Below are 19,729 nucleotides of genomic sequence, written 5' to 3'. Positions count from 1 at the left end.
CCCCGGTGCTTCAGCTGGGGCGGGCATCAGCTACTGCTGCTGGTGACAGACTGTCTCACGCACTGTCAGAGACACTGAGCGGATGCTACGATGCCGTTTGTGTGTAATTATTTGCATGGAAACCAGAATTTGTTGTTTGCAAAAATCCATAGGACAGCCCGTGTGTGGTTTTAAAAATGCACACAGATCCCAATACACATCTTTGGCCTCATACAGAAAATAGAGCATTTTTCAGTGACGTTATAGCATATGTTTGAAAAAACAGATATATTCCTTCTTTCTCTTTTGTAATGATGGTCTTAACTGAGTGAATGATTTAGATACTTTTGCAGAGGAAATCTCAAAGCCGTAACACTTGAATTAAAATAACAGTTTACAAACCGTTGGTTTTGTAGATGTTGGTGCTATTTCCTCCACAAGGGTCAGGAAGAGACATGTCGGTGGATTCCTCTTTGAACTCAGTGAGCTCCTATTTTTGTGTTTAAATTATTTCATGCCACATCAATAGCAAACAGTGCTCTGGTTATAAGGCATCTGCTCCTCTGGTGATGGGAGTCAAAACCAGGTAGCTGTGCACCTCCTTCATCTAAAGAAGAGTTTTGTCTCAGGATTAAACAGCTGTCTTTCATGACTTAAAAATGTCATGTTAAATTATAGTTTTTTAAAACTATAATTTTTAATTTTAAAAAATTACTAATTTTTTTAATTTTTTAAAAAATGAAATAATTTTTTTAAAAAAACCATGAAGTTCTGTAACAAAAACTTTCAGAAATTTGTCCTGATAAGTTGTCGTTGACTTAACAGAAACACTTTTTTCCCCTGGCAGAAGTATTTCAGCAGACCTTTCCTACCTGCATAACAAGACTCTGCTTTTGCCTCCTTGCAGCGCATTTGGGAGGTGATGGGAACATGGTGGGTGCTCACAGAATCACTAAGGTTGGAGAAGACCTGTAAGATCATCAAGTCCAACCATCAACCCAACCCCACCATGCCCACTAAACCATGTCCCGCAGTGCCACATCCACACGTTTTTTGAACACCTCCAGTGATGGTGACTCTACCACCTCCCTGGGCAGCCTGTTTCCTAATATCCAGCCTAAACCTCCCCTGCTGTAACTTGAGGCCATTTCCTCTTGTTCTATCACTAGTTACATGGGAGAAGAGACCAACACCCACCTCACCACAACCCCCTTTCAGGTAGCTGGAGAGAGCGATGAGGTCTCCCCTCAGCCTCCTCTTCTCCAGACTGAACAACCCCAGTTCCCTCAGCCGCTCCTCATCAGACTTGTGCTCCAGACCCCTCACCAGCTTCATCGCCCTTCTCCGGACACGCTCCAGCACCTCAGTGTCCTTCTCGTAGTGAGGGGCCCCCAGCTGGATGTGGGGGGCAGGCTCTGGGTAAAGCTGGCTTTACCTCCCCAGTTGCAGACGCAGCCTGTGCTGGGCACGGGAAGCAGCAGGGAGTGGATGCACATCCCCACTCTGCTTCCCAGGGGACTTCTCCAAGCTCCCCAATGAAAGCAAGGAGCCAAACCCACCTTATTGAAAATGAGCCGGTGCAAAAGGCAGAGAGACATGGCACAGCTTCCCACCACAGGCTCGAGCAGCAGCTTTCCTGGCCATGGGTGAGCCAAGAGGGGTGGTCTGGCCCAGCTGGCCACAGCCGGCGGTTAAAAATCACTGCTCATTCCTGCACCACCTGCTCAAAATTACCTCCAGCAGATCCCTGCTGCTGCTTCCTATTTGGGGAGGGTGGGGTGGAGCCCCCCACCCTGTTGTCTCTCCATGCTGGAAGCCCCTTGCCCTGGCAGGGCGGTGCGGTCCCTTGGCAGCACTGCCCGGATCTGCGATGCTCCTGGGAGCAGCGGAGCCGCCTCGCCCAAAGCAGGGGGGAGCGGGAGCGTGGCCGGGTGAGCCCTGCGTGTCCCAGCGCATCCGATGTGCAGAGGGCGCAGAGAGCGAGGAGGAGAGGCTGGATCCTAAACAACTCCCCACCCCGACCGAATACCCAGTATTTGCACGGTGAGGTGCCGTGGAAAGGCAAACAGGCAGTTGCAGGCACTGCGCCGCAGCAACAGCCCCGCATTGCAGGCTGCGGTGACAGGGGACAGACAAATGCCTTCAGCCAGAGGAGAGGGCTGTAACCCCCCGCGCTCTCCCCGGGCCTCGCTCCGTCTGTCAGCATCGCCCAAGTCTTCATTTCCACTACCGCTCCGCTTCTGATTTTAAATAGCACAGTATGACAGGAGCAGCACATCCCGAGTGATGAACCAGCGTTTTTACCGTGTAATTCCCTATTTACCTACTTCTAACTACAGCATCTTCTCTTGATCTTTATCTGATGAGAGCAATCTCTTTCCATCGGGATTCAGGTGATAAGCATTTAATCTCCCATTTTGGTTTTCTTTGGGCTCCTGCATCGCTGGCTTTGTCATCAGTTGTTCCGCGCTGGGTTATGAACAAAATGCTTTCACGCCACAATTTGTTGTCTGGATGATAAACAGGTGTCTCTGGCCATAGGCAAATCCATAGTCGTTACTTAACATGTAAGCAGAAATCAAGTGGCTAATGGGAACGTACCTTGTAATGTTTCTGGGTGGACAGCATGCAGGAAAACGTTAAAGCACCCCAATTTTCAGCCCTGCACCCACAGTCATAGGAGGCAAAGGAACTTGCTGTGTTTTCTGACCTTCGCTAGGGATCACGGACCGAGGGAGTTGGGGGTCCGTGTTTCCCACCCTACGCCTGGTGAGGCTGGGCTGGGCGAAGGCTGGGGCAGCACACCAGGACACAAGGCTGTCCCCAAAGTGGTTTCAGCTCAAATCCTACCTCCTGCTCCTGGCCTGCCTTTCCCTGGCAGGGCTGGCTCTCAGCATCGCCGCACCGGGCCGTGGCCGTCCGCCCTCCACTGCGGGCAAACCAGGCTGGCGCCTGCTCGGGAGCGGGGTGACGGCACCCCACGTCTCCCCTTCCCTTGCTGCAGGAGCAGTAATCCAGTTCTCCAGCAGACCCCTGCACACTGCATCTGGAGGGGGACAAGCCGGAGTCCTGGATGACACAGTTGGTTCTTCTGTGACGTGAGAAAGTCACCTTTAATCATTCCCTAACCTGTGCAATGGGGTCAGTGCTAATTTCCCCTCTGACACTCGCCAAGTGGTTGGGGTCTGGGAAGAAAAAAATGACGCTGTCTACATCCTTTCCCCCTTTAGGTATAATAAATTGTTCTTCCTTTAAAAACCCCAAACCAAACAAACAGGAAAAGAGCGAAAAGAAGAAACAACTTCCTTTCCCATCAGATGCACCTTTGAATTATTGAGGGTTACCGGGAGCTTTTTCCCAGAGTCCCAGAGAAGGTGAGATTTGCTTTCTAGGCTCAGCGGCAGAGCTCCTGGGAGGGCTGGGACGGGCTGGGCTCCCCCTGCCCTCGTTAGCCCCTGGCCGCAATGCCCCTGTACCCAACCCAGGCGTGGGAAGCTGGGCATCGTCCCATCCACAGGGACAGCTGGGCTCGGGCACTCCCCCGAAAGGGAGGAACCTTGCATACTTGTGCCCAAAAACCTTCCAGCCTTTTGCTCCCGATGCAATTGGTCTGGGACTAACTGAAAGCAGGTTTTGGCAGTGCTGCGACAGAGACCTCTGTGACACAAACCTCAAAAATCAATTATCTTAGTAAAGTTGCTTAGACAACGTCACCTGCTCTACATGCAGAGATGTCAGAGAGCCTTGGAAACCTTGAAAGCTTTGAGTGCTGCTGCTGAAGAAAACCGTTTTTGCTTGGCATCTTGTATTGCCCGAACAGGGCTACCTGCTTTCTGACCGCGCTGGGGACCTGGTGAAATGTTCGTTCAGTGTGGGGTTGGAGAGAGGACGATGCTGTGGAGCCAGAGATGGGGCAGACCCAGTCAGTGGCTGCCGGTCCAAGGCATCCCGTGGGAAACTCTGATGTAAAGCCTTTCCTAGCTCCGGTAGCACTGCCCTTGACGGGGCTTTGCTTTTCACTCCGAGCTGTTGAGGGTTGCTGCCGGCACGTGGCGGTCTTCATCTGTCCATGGTGGGGGGTACTGCTCTGGCCGGTGTTTTTGGGGAGTGTGGGGTGCACGAGCAGGTCGGGGAGCTGCTGGTCTCCTACGGAGCTGAGAGCTGCAGCCCAGCCGGAGGCTATGCACCCTCCCGGGGGCCAGGCGCTTTCATTCGGCAGATCAAACCCTCGGCGGTCCCTGCACAGAGCTTACGCTGGGGGTGATGTAGTTCATGGCACTGTGCAACCATACTCCTCCTTGGGGTTGTCCCCAAAGGGTGAGGTGGGAATGGCATTAAAGGACATACATGGGCCCTTTGCTGTGCCGCAAGCACCGGGGCTGCGGCCAAGCACCCTGCCAGCCAGGACAGTCCCCCCGGCACCGGGGCTCCTCCATGGCCTTGCTGCTGTTACACCGACTTCGGTCACATCGCGTGGCAGCAGCCAGTGCAATGTGATGCGTGGTGTGGGCCCCTCGCTGCCCCACACAAACACCTTGCGCACAGCCCTGGGCTGAGCATCCCCCCCCCGAAACAGATGTTGTGTGGCTGTCCATGGGTGCTCGGGACGTCCCCCCAGGATTAGGCTGTCTCTAGCAGAGCCGCGGCATCTCCGGGCCAGCTGGCGCTTGCAGCCCCCTCCCGCTCGCAGCTTTAACACAGTGACATGCTCACACTGGCAGAGCAGTCAAACGTGCGGAAATGCTTTGTTTTCCTCCGACGACAAATTTGCTCCTTCGCGTCTCAGTCCCCAGGCGTGTGGAGAAAGACCCCTTTGCCACGCTCCTGCAGCCTCCGAGCTGGCTGTCCCGCGCTGGTTTGAGAAGCAAAAATCAACTTGCAGCAACCGATCCACCCCACTAATAGCCTTTCTCATCCAATTTTTTTAATAAAACGTGGAAATACAGTAAACCCCACCGGTTTGCATTGGTGAGACTGAAAGCAGGTGAAAGAGAAGCGTTGGGAAGAAGGAGAAAGTTGGGATGAGAGTTTAGCATGAAGAAACGCCTCTGGATTTGATGGTGCTTTTTGCCCTTTCGGGAGCTGGCTGTGTGGTCGTGGAGGCTGGTGGGTTTGGCGCTGGAGGCTGATGGGTTTGGTGGTGGAGGCTGGTGGGTTTGGCGCTGGAGGCTGATGGGTTTGGTGGTGGAGGCTGGTGGGTTTGGTGGTGGAGGCTGATGGGTTTGGTGGTGGAGGCTGGTGGGTTTGGTGGTGGAGGCTGATGGGTTTGGTGGTGGAGGCTGGTGGCTTTGGTGGTGGAGGCTGATGGGTTTGGTGGTGGAGGCTGGTGGCTTTGGTGGTGGAGGCTGATGGGTTTGGTGGTGGAGGCTGGTGGCTTTGGTGGTGGGAGCTGCCATTGCTCCAAGAAGGACAGTGCTGGGGGAAGAAGAGCCTGGTGGCAAAGCTCATCCTCCTGCAGACGGGTCTGGAGCAGGGGCTCTTCTCACATGCCAAAATTCAGGAGGAAGAGGCCAGCACCTGTCCTCAGCCCGCAGCTTTCCAGGTTTCCTTGCAGCCCTCGTGCAGGTGCACCTGATAAATACCACGGGCTCTCTGCAAGCCGGTTACCAGATGCGGCTGTTGGGAAAGAGGAGACGAGGGTGCTTCTCCACGGAGTTTTAAATCTTGCTGTGGAGGCGTGAGAAAGGCTGCGCGAGATGGCAGCAGATGAGAAACTCCTCCCCAACGTGTTTTTTGTCTGGTCTCTGCAGAGTGACCTGCCGGCAGCTCCCGGTGCGGCCGTGGTGGCGGAGGCTGAGCCGCCGGCTGCTTCCTGGGGCTGTGGGACACCGCGGGGTGTGGGGGGTAGCGCTGCTTCTTTGGGTGCTTTGGGAGCAACCTGGAGGTCTGTCCTTCCACCTGAGGTGGGGAGAAGATGCGTTCGGACCTTCGGGCAGCCGTCGGCATGGCGCAGGGCGGATGGGCACCGCCGTCCCTTAAGTGTTCAGCGCCTGGCGGGGCAGTTCCCAGTGAGGGCTTCCCTTCTCCTGCACACCAGGACGCCTTTCTGGCCCAGCCCCACATCGTGGTGCTAATGGTGTCTGCTGAGAAGGAGCTGGGAGCCCACCAGATGCAGGCTGGTTTTGCTGGTCCCATTTTCCTCACCACCTCTGCTACCCTTGCTGGGTGCCAAGCACATCAGGTGCTGCCGCCAAATAATCTGAATTATTCCTAGTAAGCCTTGAAATCAAATTGCAACAGACATCTGCTTCTCATCCGGCTGCCCTAGCGCACAGAAACACAGAATTTTCCCGTGGCTTAAGAACCCACACCGGGTGCGTTGCCCTGAGCCGCAGACAGCGCTGCTCGCGCAGGGACCACACTGCCTGTCCTGCCCCATCCGGCGTGCCCGGCGCGGCACAGCTCACCCCGCCACTCTGCCCAGGGAGAGGGCAGGACGGGGAGTGTTGTGGACCTGACGTTCCGGTGGGACCCTGCAGCGCCAGCAGCGTGGAGGGCAGCGGGGGCAACGGAGCCTGCGCGGGTCACGGCAGCCGCATGGACTTTAGCGGAGGCTTTTAGGCATTTCCATTAATAGGTTTCAAACATAACCACCCCTAGTCCCTTCACAAAGAGAAAGTCTTCATTATGCAAATTCTCATCTTAAAGCTTTATTCATGTGCTTCCTGGCAGGCTTTCCTTTAATCTCAAGAGCAAGATTGCTTGGAATTACCATATACCCTTGTTAATTGCATTAAAAAAAAATAATTCAGCAGAGGTTGTTTTTGCCATAATCAAGAATGATTTTGATTAGTACTTCTGGAAATCAGAATGTTTCACTGGGAATGGAGAACGAGGATGGCAGCGTTGCCTCATCCCTGCAAGGAGCAGGGGCTGTCCCAGCTGGGGGGCTGTCTCCCATCACTCTCGCCTGTCCATGACCTGGGCTGGGGTGATGTATCCCCGGCATCAGCCATCGGTCCTGCTGCCACGGCGGTTGCAGAGGGCTGAGTTTCTCCTCCACGTTGCTTCCCGGCAGGGCCCTGCTTCCCCTCGCCCCAGGGGCTGCCGGCAGGGATGTTCGTGCAGGGACTTGTCCCTGGGCAGTCTGTCTTGCCTGGCAGTGGCCAAGGAGCTGGAGGAAGCTCAGAGTCTGCTTTTCAAGGCAGATAGGTAACTTCAGGAGGAGTTCTCTGTTTAGGAGACAGCCTGGTGTGGTGGGTTGACCCTGGCTGGATGCCAGGTGCCCACCAAAGCCGCTCTATCACTCCCCTCCTCAGCTGGGCAGGGGAGAGGAAATCTAACAAAAGGCTTGTGGGTCAAGATAAGGACAAGAAGATCACTCAGCAATTACTGTCACAGGCAAAACAGACTTGACTTGGGGAAATTAGTTTAATTTATTACCAATCAAATCAGAGCAGGGTAAGGAGAAATAAACCCAACCCTGTCTTCTTCCTGGGCTTAACTTCACTCCTGATTTCTCTACCTCCTCCCCCCAAGGAGTGCAGGGGGATGGGGAATGGGGTTTGTGGTCAGTTCATCACACCTTGTCTCTGCCGCTCCTTCCTCCTCAGGGGGAGGACTCCTCACACTCTTCCCCTGCTCCAGCGTGGGGTCCCTCCCATGGGAGACAGTCCTCCATGAACTTCTCCAACCTGAGTCCTTCCCACAGGCTGCAGTTCTTCACGAGCTGCTCCAGCGTGGGTCCTTTCCCCGGGTGCAGTCCTTCAGGAACAGACTGTTCCAGCGTGGGTCCCCCACGGGGTCACAAGTCCTGCCAGCAAACCTGCTCCAGCGTGGGCTCCTCTCTCCACAGCTCCACAGGTCCTGCCAGGAGCCTGCTCCAGTGTGGGCTCTCCATGGGGTCACAGCCTCCTTCGGGCATCCGCCTGCTCCAGCGCGGGGTCCTCCACGGGCTGCAGGTGGATATCTGCTCCACCGTGGACCCCCATGGCTGCAGGGGCACAGCCTGCCTCACCATGGTCTTCACCAGGGGCTGCAGGGGAATCTCTGCTCCGGCGCCTGGAGCATCTCCTCCCCTCCTTCTTCACTGACCTTGGGGTCTGCAGAGCTGTTCCTCTCACATATTCTCACTCCTCTCTCTGGCTGCTGTTGCACAGCAGTTTTTCCCTTTCTTAAATACGTAATCCCAGAGGCACTACCACCGTCACTGATGGGCTCAGCCTTGGCCAGCGGTGGGTCCGTCTTGGATCCAGCTGGCATTGGCTCTATTGGATGTAGGGGAAGCTTCTGGCATCTTCTCACAGAAGCCACCCCTGTAGCCCCACTGCTACCAAAACCTTGCCACACAAACCCAATACACCTGGGCATGTCTCCGGAGAGAAGGGCAGCGCTCCGAGGCTGTCCTTACCCGCCTGGCCTGCCAGCGCTGCTCCCAGAGACCGTCTGCCACACCCCAGCTCCGAGGAGCTCTGCTCTCCCTACGCATGTAGGACTGTGCTCTGGTCTTAGCAGTCAGCAAGAACTCAAGATTTGCAAGCAACTTGGCACTTGCAAGTAAATTTGCCACGTGTTTGGCAGGTGGCGGTGGCCAGCACCCAGGCAGTGGTGGTGGAGAGCATCAGCGAGTCTGAAGCTGACTGGGATCACTGCTCTGGCTGCCGGCATAGTGCTGTCACCTGCTCCAGGAGGGGCCCCCGGGGACCCCCGGTGCTGCTGGAGGCACACCAGCCGCTGCAGAGCCGACCTGCGCTCGCAGAGGAGCAGCCGTTTGCTCCCTGCAGACCTTTGGGGCTGTATCTTTGCCGAGACGGCAGGAAGCACCACTGCGAGGATGCAGTTGAGCACTGGCAGCATGACATGGCCCCTGCACCCAGAATCCATCTGTCCCCAGCACACTGCAGAGGTGCCAGCGCAGCTGTGGGTGCCCTGCACAGGGAACCGCCTGCGCATGCCAACACCATAACTCAGAGCCAAAAAAACGATAATGTTGGTTGCTGGGGAGACCCTGGTGCTTTCGGTTACCTCGGCACGCTTTCATCCCGCTCTCCCACCCGCTGCCCGCCACGTCACTTCTAAGGTAGTTGCATAAAAGTCAGGCAGTTTGAATTACTTTCCACTGCCCTTGTACCTGCTTTGCATTCTCCCGTAATCTCCCGGGCTGTCAATCTCGTACCGTCGCGGGCTCTCAATTCCCAGGGAAGCTAAACACATATATATTGCACAAAGAGATCCGTGGGCTGGCACTAAAAATGGAATACACCTCACTCCGAGTGCTGCAGACAGCCTAGCAATATACTGGGTGTGAATTATGATACTGTAATTCAAGCTTTGTCAAACAGTTGGGCTTAATTAGAATATATATATAATTGTAAAAACTAAAAAGCTGACGAGTACAATTGCGCATTTGAGCTGCCTGCTACAGAAAATAATGAGGAGAGAATACATTAAGGCACAAAACCCTTCTACCTTCAAAGAGCAGCTAGCTCTGATTAAAAATACCCCCGGCAAGGCGAGGGGACTCAGCAAGAGGTGGGGGAGCCTGTGGCGCCGGCTCGGCCATAACTCTCACCTCTGTTTTACAGCCTCCGCCCGGCACAGCTGCAGCCTTGGGGTCTCCCTACCTCCCTGCTCTGGCGTTGGGGGGTTCATGTTAGGTACCATGAGTTGTCCCGTCTCAGCTTCCTTTGATTGTCGTATTAAAGAAAAATACGGAAAACACGTCTCGTTTGCCCGTTTCCCCCCCACCATAGACCTGCAGTCCTGCAGATGCTCCAGTGTCCTTGGCCCGCTGGCACACGGGGCTTGAATCGCCTCCCAGCCGCCCCTGGGGATGCACGTCTGCTCCCAGCAGCCAGAAACAAGAGTTCTTCCAAGGACCCGGTGCAAGGGTGGGGAAAAAAACCCCAAAACTAGTCTAGTCATCAGCTCCGGCGAAGATCCCGTACTGCTCCCCAACACCGAGCAACCAGTGGAGGATGCTTTTGTGTATCAGTGGTTTTATGGTCCTGTACCAGGTTGCAGGCAGCGTGGGTGCATCCTACAGGGGAGGTGAAACCTCAGGGTGTGCAGGACCTCGACCGCTGAGCGTGCCTTACAAACACCTCTGCAGCTCAGCAGCAGGCTGCTTGTGAGCTCTAGTACGTAGGAACGTGCCCCAGCTTCCCCCCAAGAATATAAACCCTTAATATAAAGATACTCTGTGCTGTGCTTGGGTTCCCATCAGAGGATGGGCTTTGGGAGCCCAGGAGACCCACTTTTCAGTGATCACGGAGTGGGACCGGGGCCCCAGGAGCGAAGGGATTTGCATGAGACAGTGCAGGGAGCAGCAGCGCTGCCTCCAGAAAAGATGCGTTTGCAAAGTAAACATGCGTACCGAGTGCTGGTTGGGTTTTAAGCATCTGGCTGTGAAGTGCCAGGTTTGTTACTGCTTAATAACTGAATAAAAGAATAAGGAGGAGAGCGTTCAGCTCTTATGTGTCGGAGCGAGCAGCAAGTTTGCGTACCTTTGACGGCAGTGCTCGGTTATTGATCCATAAAAGGTGTAATACGTCTCTATAACACCCTTTGCATGAAATAAAGGTGGTGTCAGCCGCAATTAACTGGCAATCTATTATTAATCCCTGCCAATGCCTAGGGGATTCCTGGGTTTAAATTGTCCTGGAAAAGGATCTTGGTTTGCCGTGGGCAGTGGTGGGAAAACCCTGGGAAACGGCTGTGCCAAGCGCCGCAGCTCCTAGGGAAGGTTGTACCGTGCGATTCAGAGCGTCGACACTTTTCCTAACCTTCACGCGGGCTGCGCGCACACCTCTCCCCGGTGGGGGGGTTCCCCCAGGATGCAGCTGCAGCCCAGGACATGGTAGTGGTTGCTGGTTTAAATCGGCCCGGCGAGGATGGAGGGCCCTGAGCGCCTTTCACCCCCCTGAACCCACTGGTGGCCCAGCTGGCTCTTTGGAGGGTGGTTTTGGAGGAGCACCCTCCTCTCGTCCTGCGGGGAGAGATGCCAAGGGGAGCCGTCACCACAGCCGGGGAGGTGTAAGTGCTGCTCAGCCGGCGGGTCCGGTGAGCCCCCCAAAGCCAGGCAGGGGGGCGATCGTTTTTTGAGGCACTCACATTCCCTGTAGGGCCCATCGCGCTGCCGGGGGGATGTCTCCGTGCAGCCCCGCGATCCCCATAGCCCTTCAGCAAAAGAGCGGGTGAGAGGCACACACCCCTGGGGCCGCGCGCAGCCCCTGACTTTGTATTTGGTCTCCTACGTCAGAGGTGAAGCACGGGGAGGATGCGCTAACGGCAGGGCTCGGTGTGCAGCAAATCAGCACCCTTAACATTTACTTAATCACAGAGAGCAGGGGGAGCAGGGGGAGAGGGAAGGGATGGCTCCTAGCATACCAATGCGAGTCTTGGTGCCGCCACCATATCCCTCCTGCCAGCTCGCCGTGCCCGCCGCGGAGGCAGGAGGAACCAAAATGAAACACAGCGACAGCACATTTCCCCCAGTCGGGTTTGTAATCCTGCCAGAGACGTGCCGCGGTTTTCCTCTTCCACCTTTTTTTTAAACACAGTTCAAAATAGAAAGACAAGAATGACAGAACCCCGACAATTCCTGAAAATCCAGTAAAGGCTGGGGAAACAGCCGTGCTGGGAAAGGGAGCCTGCGTAAAATTACTGGAGTGGCAAGCTTGGGACATTTGGCCACTGCAGTAACGAGCTTGTGGGGTCTCAGCAGGGATGTGCTGGTGGTGCAGCAGCACCCCATGCAAGCACGGGAGCTGGGCGGATGTGTCCGCAGCGCTGTGGACAGTCTTGCATGTTCATTACTTTGTTCCTTTGCACCGACAGACCACTTGATAACCCTGCGGCTTCGTCCATGCTGTCGGAGCAGGATAATATCGCCTGTCTGATGGTGCCAATATTTCACCAGCAATAAGGCCCAAGAGGCAAATATTTTGGCAAGGGAGCAGAGGGGCGTGCGGGGAGGCTGAGGGTGCCAAGCACAGCCCTGCTGTGCTGAGCAAGGGGCTCGTCCACATGCTTCGCTCCGCGGAATTCACACGGTGGTAACTGGGCTCCACCTGCAAGAGGGCATCGCCCGCTGCCGGCTGCTCCTCCGCGCTCACAGGGGAAGCGTTGGCATCCTTCATCTCAATGAGAAACGCAGCCGTGGGCTGGGACCTGTATTACTTACACACACACCCCCCCAGCAGTAGCTTAATGTCGAGCGCTTTGCCAGGGGAGAGAAGCCCAGAGCAACTTTCCAGCCATAGACCCTGCATTTAAATCACCCTCAGGTTTGCTGAGTGTACATTTAAATAGACGGCAAATGAAACAAGATGTGATGTGTGGGTAAGTGAAACCGGAGCTGGAGGTGTTGCGGTACTTAGTGACCACTCTCGGCAGAAGTTTTTCACCGAAATGCTGATACCTGCTTTCTGATGGACTGGTGCCTTCCCGTTGCTATTGTCCTTGTCAGTAAAGCTTTAAATTTATTCATGAAGCACGCTGGAGCTCAGGTGGCAATAGCTAAATCCATTTAGCAGTAGGAATAAGAGGAAAGCCATTTTAATGTTCTCTCGCAGTGCTGCAGTACTTAGCAAACCCAAAGGATATTAATTACTCAGCATGCTCTGAGATGTAAAAGCATGAATTTATCAAGACAAATACATTCAGAACTAGGGTAAGTCAACAGTAATTAACGCGATGCAAAAAAAAGACAGAGAAAGGAAGGATTAGCTGGCCCTATCGCAGGAGAACACGGCGTAGCACCGAGTTATCCCCGGGATATTATAAAGTGATTGGAGTTGTGGTGAGGCATCTCTAACAAAAAAATCTGCCTGTGCCCGTCAGCTCTATCCCTGGGATGGGGGTTTGGTCCTGGTTTGCATTACCAAGGCAGAATGATGCAGGCGGTCTCTGAAAGGCGAAGTTGTGCTTGGCAGCCAGCAGCAGCATTTTCATATGAAGCCTTTGATGTTGGAAGGCACTTGTGAAGAAGAGGTGCATAGGGCTTTTCTGTTTTTCACCGAATTTGTCTGCGCTGTCCCAATGTTTTCATGGTGTTTAGCAAACGTATAATCGTGAGCACAGCCGCAAATGAGTGGCAGCTTCAGAGATGAATTGGTAGGCTCTCCTTGACAAATTCAAGCATAGCATGTGTTTTTATACTGCATCCATTAGGGCAGACAAATGGAAAATCCAGAGATGACTGCTCTGCAATTTAACAGTCACAGCATTTGGAGAAGGCTGATGTCTTCCTCATCACCGATGATGGGTCAGGCTTGGAAAAAAACAGAAAGCCCTCTAAAAACTAAAGCAATTTGAGCAAACGAGTCTAGTCACGCCGTATTCAAAGGTGGTTTACTTTGTGCAGAGCGAGTACAACCAGTGCTGATTCTTTGTCTCCAGGTCATGGGGACGACCCAGGTGACTTCAGCCTAGAAGATGCCCTGTATGACCTCAGCACCAAGCGACGTAAGTCACATTTATTTATTCTTTTAAAGAGGAGAAAACAAATAGCCATTAATAGATGCAATTTGTTCTTTGGGAGCTGATGCTCATGGGAGGGTGGTGGAGGATCTCTGCCCCAGGAGATGCAGTGTCCGGGCTTGCCAGCCGGCGGGACTGGAGATAGTCCTGGAGAAGCTGGTTGCTGACCTTGTGCCCTTCGCTTTCTGATTCCCGTGAGCAAACCGCAGAGGCACACCAGTGCTTTGATGTAGCGACAGCACTGACCACATCTTTTTGGCTTCCTTGCCTGCATTAGTAACACCTACCATCAAACATGCCCCTGTTTGCCTGGAAGATAATGCATTAACCGCTCTCCTTCTCCAGCCGGTGAGGGCAACCTGCTGAGCCCGGCCGGGCAGGGGCAGCGCCGGGTCCTTCCTTGGTCCCGCTGCAACGCGGTGCTTGGGGAAAGCAACCGGCGTGTTGGGTTGTTGCTTTGCTTCGCTTAATTTCAAGTGTAACCCGTCAGCTAAAGGAAACTCATTTCTGAAGGGGGTGCCTTGCTGCTGGCATGCTGATATTTAATATTTGGCTTTGACATACCTAATTTTTATGTACGTTGGGGCTGGGCTGTGTCACTGAGGGGACAGCGGTGCCCGGCAGAGCTCAGCCTCAGGCCTGGCAGAAAGAGCGGCGAGGTCAGGGGGCCGGCGGGGGGGTTTGCACCACCCTGGGGGGAGGAAATTCAGGGCAGCAACTCTCATTTTATACCCAAAAGAGATAACCCGACCTCCAGCACAGCAGCTGATGGGAGGACGCTCGCCTCCCTCCCAGGGGCACGTCGCACGCCTCCCCCCAGCGCCGAGGGCTGAGCCCAAGCTGGGTCTGCACCTGGACACGTCACCATCTCCCCTCCGCTGCCCGGCCACGGAGGCACCACGGCGGAGTTGCAAACGCCAGCACCCAGGACCCCTCACCGCCCGTCCCTCCCCACGCGGTTCATGGTGACTGTCCCCAGACCCAGTGCCCAGCCGGGCGGTAGCGGAGAGCGCTCTGCGAGCGGTGCCGGCCCCTGTGATCACGCAAAATACACCTACAAGTATTGAAATAAAAGCTATAACAGGCTTTGAAACCTCTTACTTTGTAGTCTAACAGCACACAGACACTTGTGCTGCGTTACGTTGGAGTTTACGTGGAATAGTCAGGATGCTCCGTCCATCTCTCCTGCGGCGTGCCGGGTTCAGCAGGAGGGGGACAGGATAGACCATGGGGTATTGGGCTTGGTCACGGGTCTGAGGGATCTCACCTAGGATTTTGCAAGCCCTTTAATGCAGTATGTGGGGAGACCTGTTAGAAACGCGTAACGGCCACCTCGTGCAGAGGGAAAGCAGTGTTTCCCCAGGCTGGAATCCCAGCTGTGAGCAGGGGGGAAGAGGCAGCGCTGTCCCCGCAGCCTGCCCCGGCTGCTGCATCCCACTCTGGACTTCATCACATCAGCCCCGGCATAAAAGCAAACTAAGGGTCTGGAGTCGGGTCACATCAAACCACACTGGCACGCTGGAAATGATGCCCAGCAGAAGCACTCTGGTGTTCAGAGGCGCAAATGGAAATTAATGGGAATAGAGCAGCCACAAGTCTTGCTCATAATTTATTCATATACTTGGTAATGGTAGCCGCTATTAATAGATAGTGGTTTACAGAGAGTGAAAAAAATAATCATCAACCTCCCCGAGGGCTGGCTGGAACTTGTTTTAGCCCAGGAGTGGCCAGGGGAGCTGGGATCTGAGCATCGGGGTGTCACCAAAATTCCTCCAGCTGACAGGGAGGCTTTATTGCAGCACTGGAAATTTTCTATCATTTAACTGACTGACCAGGCGGGAGACAACAAAATATGGGCAGCTTACTCTTGTTTTCCACGGTGTCCTGTACAGTGTCTGTCCTTGCTCTGTTTGCTGCTGTCTCCAGGAGTCTTAATTCGGAGCAGTTTATTGCAGCGCTCTGCTTCCCGCTTGGCGGGACGCTGGCCTGCACGGAAGCAGCGTTCGGCCCCGGCCCCAGCTATGCCCTGCAGAGCTCTGGGCTCAATCCTGCACGGGGCTGCAGCCGCCCGCCCTCGCGCACAGGCAGTCCCGCTCCCTGCGGCCACGCGCTGTGCGCGTGGGGGTTTCGTGGCTCTGGGCTCCGTGTTTACAAATGCAGACCAGCGATGGTCAGCTGGAGAGCTTGTGGTGAAATCTTTGCCATTTATTCTCAAACCAGAAGTGACGCATTTTCGGCGATGCCCATGACTAACATTTTCCTCCCCGTCTGTTCTGTCACAGCCACTCCCAAGGGCCCCAGAAAGCCGGCAGGTGAGACAGGTGAGACCTTCTTGCGTGCATATCGCTGAGGCGCAGCGCGGGGTTTGCTTGCCACGGGGGTTTGAACCATGCGAGCCCCCGCCACGGGCTGCGCGTGTGTGTCTGGGTGCTGCTGCCTTAGCAGAGCCTTTGGGACACCTTCGCTTGCCTGTAAGAAGGCTGATGCCGGCATGCGTATGTGCACTCCTCCTGTATGGCCAAAGTAAATGCAATATTGATATTTCTGTCCATGTTGAAGGCAAGTGGTATTTGAGCACATACGGCCAAGGCTGAATTTCGCACACTTTGCAGTATCCTAATGGAAAAGACACAAATCACCGCTCAGCTACACAAGAGCTTTTGTTCCTGGCTGCGTGGCACCTGCTAGCTTTCCTTCCAGGAGGGAACCCAGAGGATATTTTCCTTCCTATCTTTACTCCAAGATATCCCCAACCTCCACGGAAAGGCTCAGCCTGGTGACATCTCCCGATCCAGGGAAAAATGTCTCTCCGACTGTTTGTGCCTGTCAGATGTGCTGGCTGGCTGGCTCCACAGCATCTGCCCCGGTTGAGGAAGCTCCCTTAAATTCACCCGAGTTTCACTGCCAGCAGCTCCTCTGGCTCAGTGCTGTCCAAACATACCTACTTAAATATAGCGCAGTCACAAGAGCCGAGGGTTGCTCAACCCTGCGAGAGGATCCTGAAATAAACTGCAGCAGGGGAGCGCTCGGAAGCGCACCCGCTCGCCCTTGCATCAGGATCTTGGCACAAATTTCAGCAAACCCGACTGTCCAGCTCCTTGGCCACTGTGGTCTTTGCTAGGGACAAGAAAAGCCAAGTGCCGGAAGCACGCGCAGGGCTTCAGCGTTTGGACTGCAGCCCAAACAAGAGGCTGTTTGATCCAATAAACTCTCCCCGGGAAATGGACGCATGCCGAGGCCAAGACTTCGTCTCGGCGAGTTTCTTCTTCCCCGGGGAGTGCTTTTGGATGAGTGATGGCACCGAGAGGCTCCTGCAGCGTGTTCCTGTACCCTGGCCCCTCTCCCACGCCTGCCCTGCTCAGCCCAGGGTCACTCGCGGGTGGCTGTGCGGGGAGCAGAGCGGGTCCCAGCCACCGGCTCAATCCCTGCAGCACCTTCTCATCGGCACCATCTCTCAGGAGATGCCGCAGCACACCGGCGGGTCTCCCCCCAACACACATTAATTTGGGGTCGCTCGGGCTGGGGCTGGGCAGCAGCCAGAGCTCGGGTGGGGAGAGTAAAGGACGGCCGGGCTGATGTGAAGGCTCTGCGGTACGGTTACAATTGAGCAGCAGAGCAGCTGGACGCCCTTCTCAGCCCCGTGCCGACACAGGCACCGGTGACCTCCGGCAATGGTGTAACGTCATTGTGCAGCACCTGCAGAGCTGCCGCGCGGGGGATGTGTGCCAAAAGCCTCCTACCGTCCCCACAAACGATGGGGGTTTTAACGATCCCTTCTCTCCTGCAACAGGCTTTGATTTGGCTGATTACTTTGACACCCCTCTGGAGACTACCACCAAACCAGCCAAGCCGACTCCAAAGCCTTTCCCCAGGCCAGGGAAGCCAGGTACTGCGGAGCTCCCCACGCCCCGGGGAGGGTGTATGCGTGCTCGCCTTCCGAGCTCCGCACGGGGAAAACGCTCCCGGAGGTAACCAGGAGCCATCCTGGCAGCTGGGGGGCTGGGATCGGGCATTGAGAGATGAGCTCCGGCAAGTTTTGGTGACCACCAACAGGTGATTTTAAAAGGTGACCGCCTCCTGCGGCTCCACGGTCATAGCGGACCTGGCAGAGGAAACGCTCCAGGCTCTCGCTGACGTACCAGGAGGGTCGGCACCGGTATTTTGCCGCCCTCCCTCCCTCGCTGCCCACACACCCCTGCCCGAGCCATATCGGGGAGCTTCGCCGAGCAGCGTTTGTAAAAGTTTTTAACCAGGACGGAGCCGTTAGCTGTTGTTAGGTGGGAGATTTCATCGCTGAAGTGGCACATCCTTAAGTATCTTTTTGGCGGTGCCTGATCCTGCTCCTGCGTGCCACGGGTAGCCGGCGAGGGTGGCGCGGGGCTGCCCTCACGGTGGCAGAGCTCCCGTGAGCAGGCAGTAGTGTGCGTCCCGCCAGCAGCATGTTTGGGGGGCGTTCCTGGCAGCCCTGCTTGTCCCCTTCTCAAATTCAAGCCCACTGCCACATGCCCCGGCACCGGGGATCCCCGTGAAGGTGCCTGCCACCCACACCAGGGGCTCAAGCATCCCCGGGGCACTGACGGGCAGCGGGTGCCCCCAGTGTCAGGAGCAGCTGAAGCTGTGGAGAGACCAGAACACTGAGCCCCCCCAGCACAGCCCCAGTCTCCCTGTGGGGAGGGGGTTCCCCTCCCAGCGCTTGTCCATATGCGCATTTCAGAGGGTAACATCATTTTGGTCTCTCTTTTTTCCCCCTTCCTTCAGACAACAGCTTTTGGGATGTCATCCGCACCACCACGACCAAGCAGCCAAAAACTACGAGGGCCCCCCCCAAGCCTAACCCAGGTGAGCATGAGCGCCCCAGACCCGATGGCTTCGCCCTGTCTCTGCTGCCGGTGCAGGCAGAGGCTTTGGGATGTGCTGTGACGGCGGCGCTGCCCCTCGCCCCGGTATTTCCAGCCTCTCATCTGTTTGTTCGCGAGACACCTCGGGAAAAATAATACAAAAAACCAGACGGCAGACAGGGTATCTCGGCATTACCCTGCACTTCCCTGGGGGCTCTCGGCAGCTCCTGGACCATTTTGCATTCCCCTGCCTGTTTTAAGGCTGTGGGCTTGCTGTCCTCCCCGGCATGGCATGGCATGGCACGGCACAGCCGTGACAGGCTCAGGGCACCCTGTCAGCCGGGCAGTGCTCAGGCAGAGTTTTGGCAAAAGGCACTCCCAGTCTTAAAAATCAATTTTGGATCGGAATAAACTAAGCTGCGAGCTGGCGAGAGGGCTGAGGGGCTCAGCTTGGCTCCGTGCCCCAGTTTCAGCCACTCTTTAGCGAAGGCAATAGCTGCTCTGTCAGAGCCGGGCTGCTCGGGGTACCGACCGGGCGGTTCACAGCGGAAAATAACACCAAGCAATCAAGTCGCAGGCCGCTCCAGCCGGCACGCCAGCACGGCGCAGCCGCCGCCTTCCCCTCCGCCGGCTGGGCCCTTGGGAGCGCCTGTTTGGCTCTGACCTTTTCTACCTGCCTTGATTTATCCGATTGCCTGGTGCTCGAGCCGTGGCGCGAGACTGTTCCTGCAGGAAGAACATGACATTCCTCCCCACAGCAGTGTGGGGACACGGAACGGGTTGGGTTTGGAAGATCTGCCACGCCACTGTGTAGCGAAACCGGGAGATGCTTGTGTCGGGGGTTCATCTCTTTCACCGGCACTTTCCCCAGGCAAAGCTGAGCCATTTCCTTGATTAATTAATTAATTACGGAGTTCCCCAGCTTATGGCGAGCACTACTAACCCCACGTTGTTTTCTAGCAAAGAATCCTATGGATTTTGACTTGGCTGATGCCCTTGATGATAAGAACGATGGGAAAGATGCTGGGAGGCCGGACGTAAGGCCAGGTGAAGGTACGTTGACTTCCCCTCTCCATCCCGCTTGCCACCAGCCGTGCTGTCCCCCGGGACCTGCGGGAGGTCCTCCCCGGCCCCTCCCGGGAGCGGGCTCCCGCTGCCAGGCACCATCCCCGCCAAGCGAGGGGGTGAGGAGAAACAGAGGCATTGCCTTGTCCGAGGCTCCTGCCTGCCGCCGGCACCCCGCTGCCCCTGCCCTGCCCGCACAGGGGAGGGGGATTTTCCGCAGGCAGCGCAGCCCCTTCCTCCAGGGCCGTGGGGAGGGAAGGAGCTCCCGCCTCGGCAGTGCTTGGCAGAGAGGGGCTCTGCCTAACGACCTGTTGGCTGTCTGCAGGTTTCTTTCCCAGGGTCTCTTCTGACCCATTAAATTGCGGTGATTGTGTTAAGTTCCCCCTCGTCCCCGTACCTGACAGCTATTTAACCGAGGGCATGTG

At 55.7% G+C, this 19,729-nt stretch overlaps 1 protein-coding gene across 1 annotated transcript in view; it reads left to right on the top strand.

Annotated features, from left to right (window-relative positions):
* CD99L2 (CD99 molecule like 2) overlaps nucleotides 1–19,729 on the top strand; it is a 35,992-nt gene that overhangs the window by 5,984 nt on the left and 10,279 nt on the right. The window contains exons 2-6 of the mRNA XM_059824577.1: nucleotides 13,321–13,386; nucleotides 15,684–15,722; nucleotides 17,192–17,287; nucleotides 18,160–18,240; nucleotides 19,200–19,292. Of these exons, the coding sequence (XP_059680560.1) occupies nucleotides 13,321–13,386; nucleotides 15,684–15,722; nucleotides 17,192–17,287; nucleotides 18,160–18,240; nucleotides 19,200–19,292 (375 nt within the window). The remainder of the gene's footprint in view (nucleotides 1–13,320; nucleotides 13,387–15,683; nucleotides 15,723–17,191; nucleotides 17,288–18,159; nucleotides 18,241–19,199; nucleotides 19,293–19,729) is intronic.

This window comes from Gavia stellata, chromosome 14 (assembly GCF_030936135.1).
Source record: "Gavia stellata isolate bGavSte3 chromosome 14, bGavSte3.hap2, whole genome shotgun sequence".
Classification (NCBI taxonomy): Eukaryota; Metazoa; Chordata; class Aves; order Gaviiformes; family Gaviidae; genus Gavia; species Gavia stellata.
Note: the sequence above shows the minus strand (reverse complement) of the source record. Positions and strands in the feature narration are given on the sequence as shown.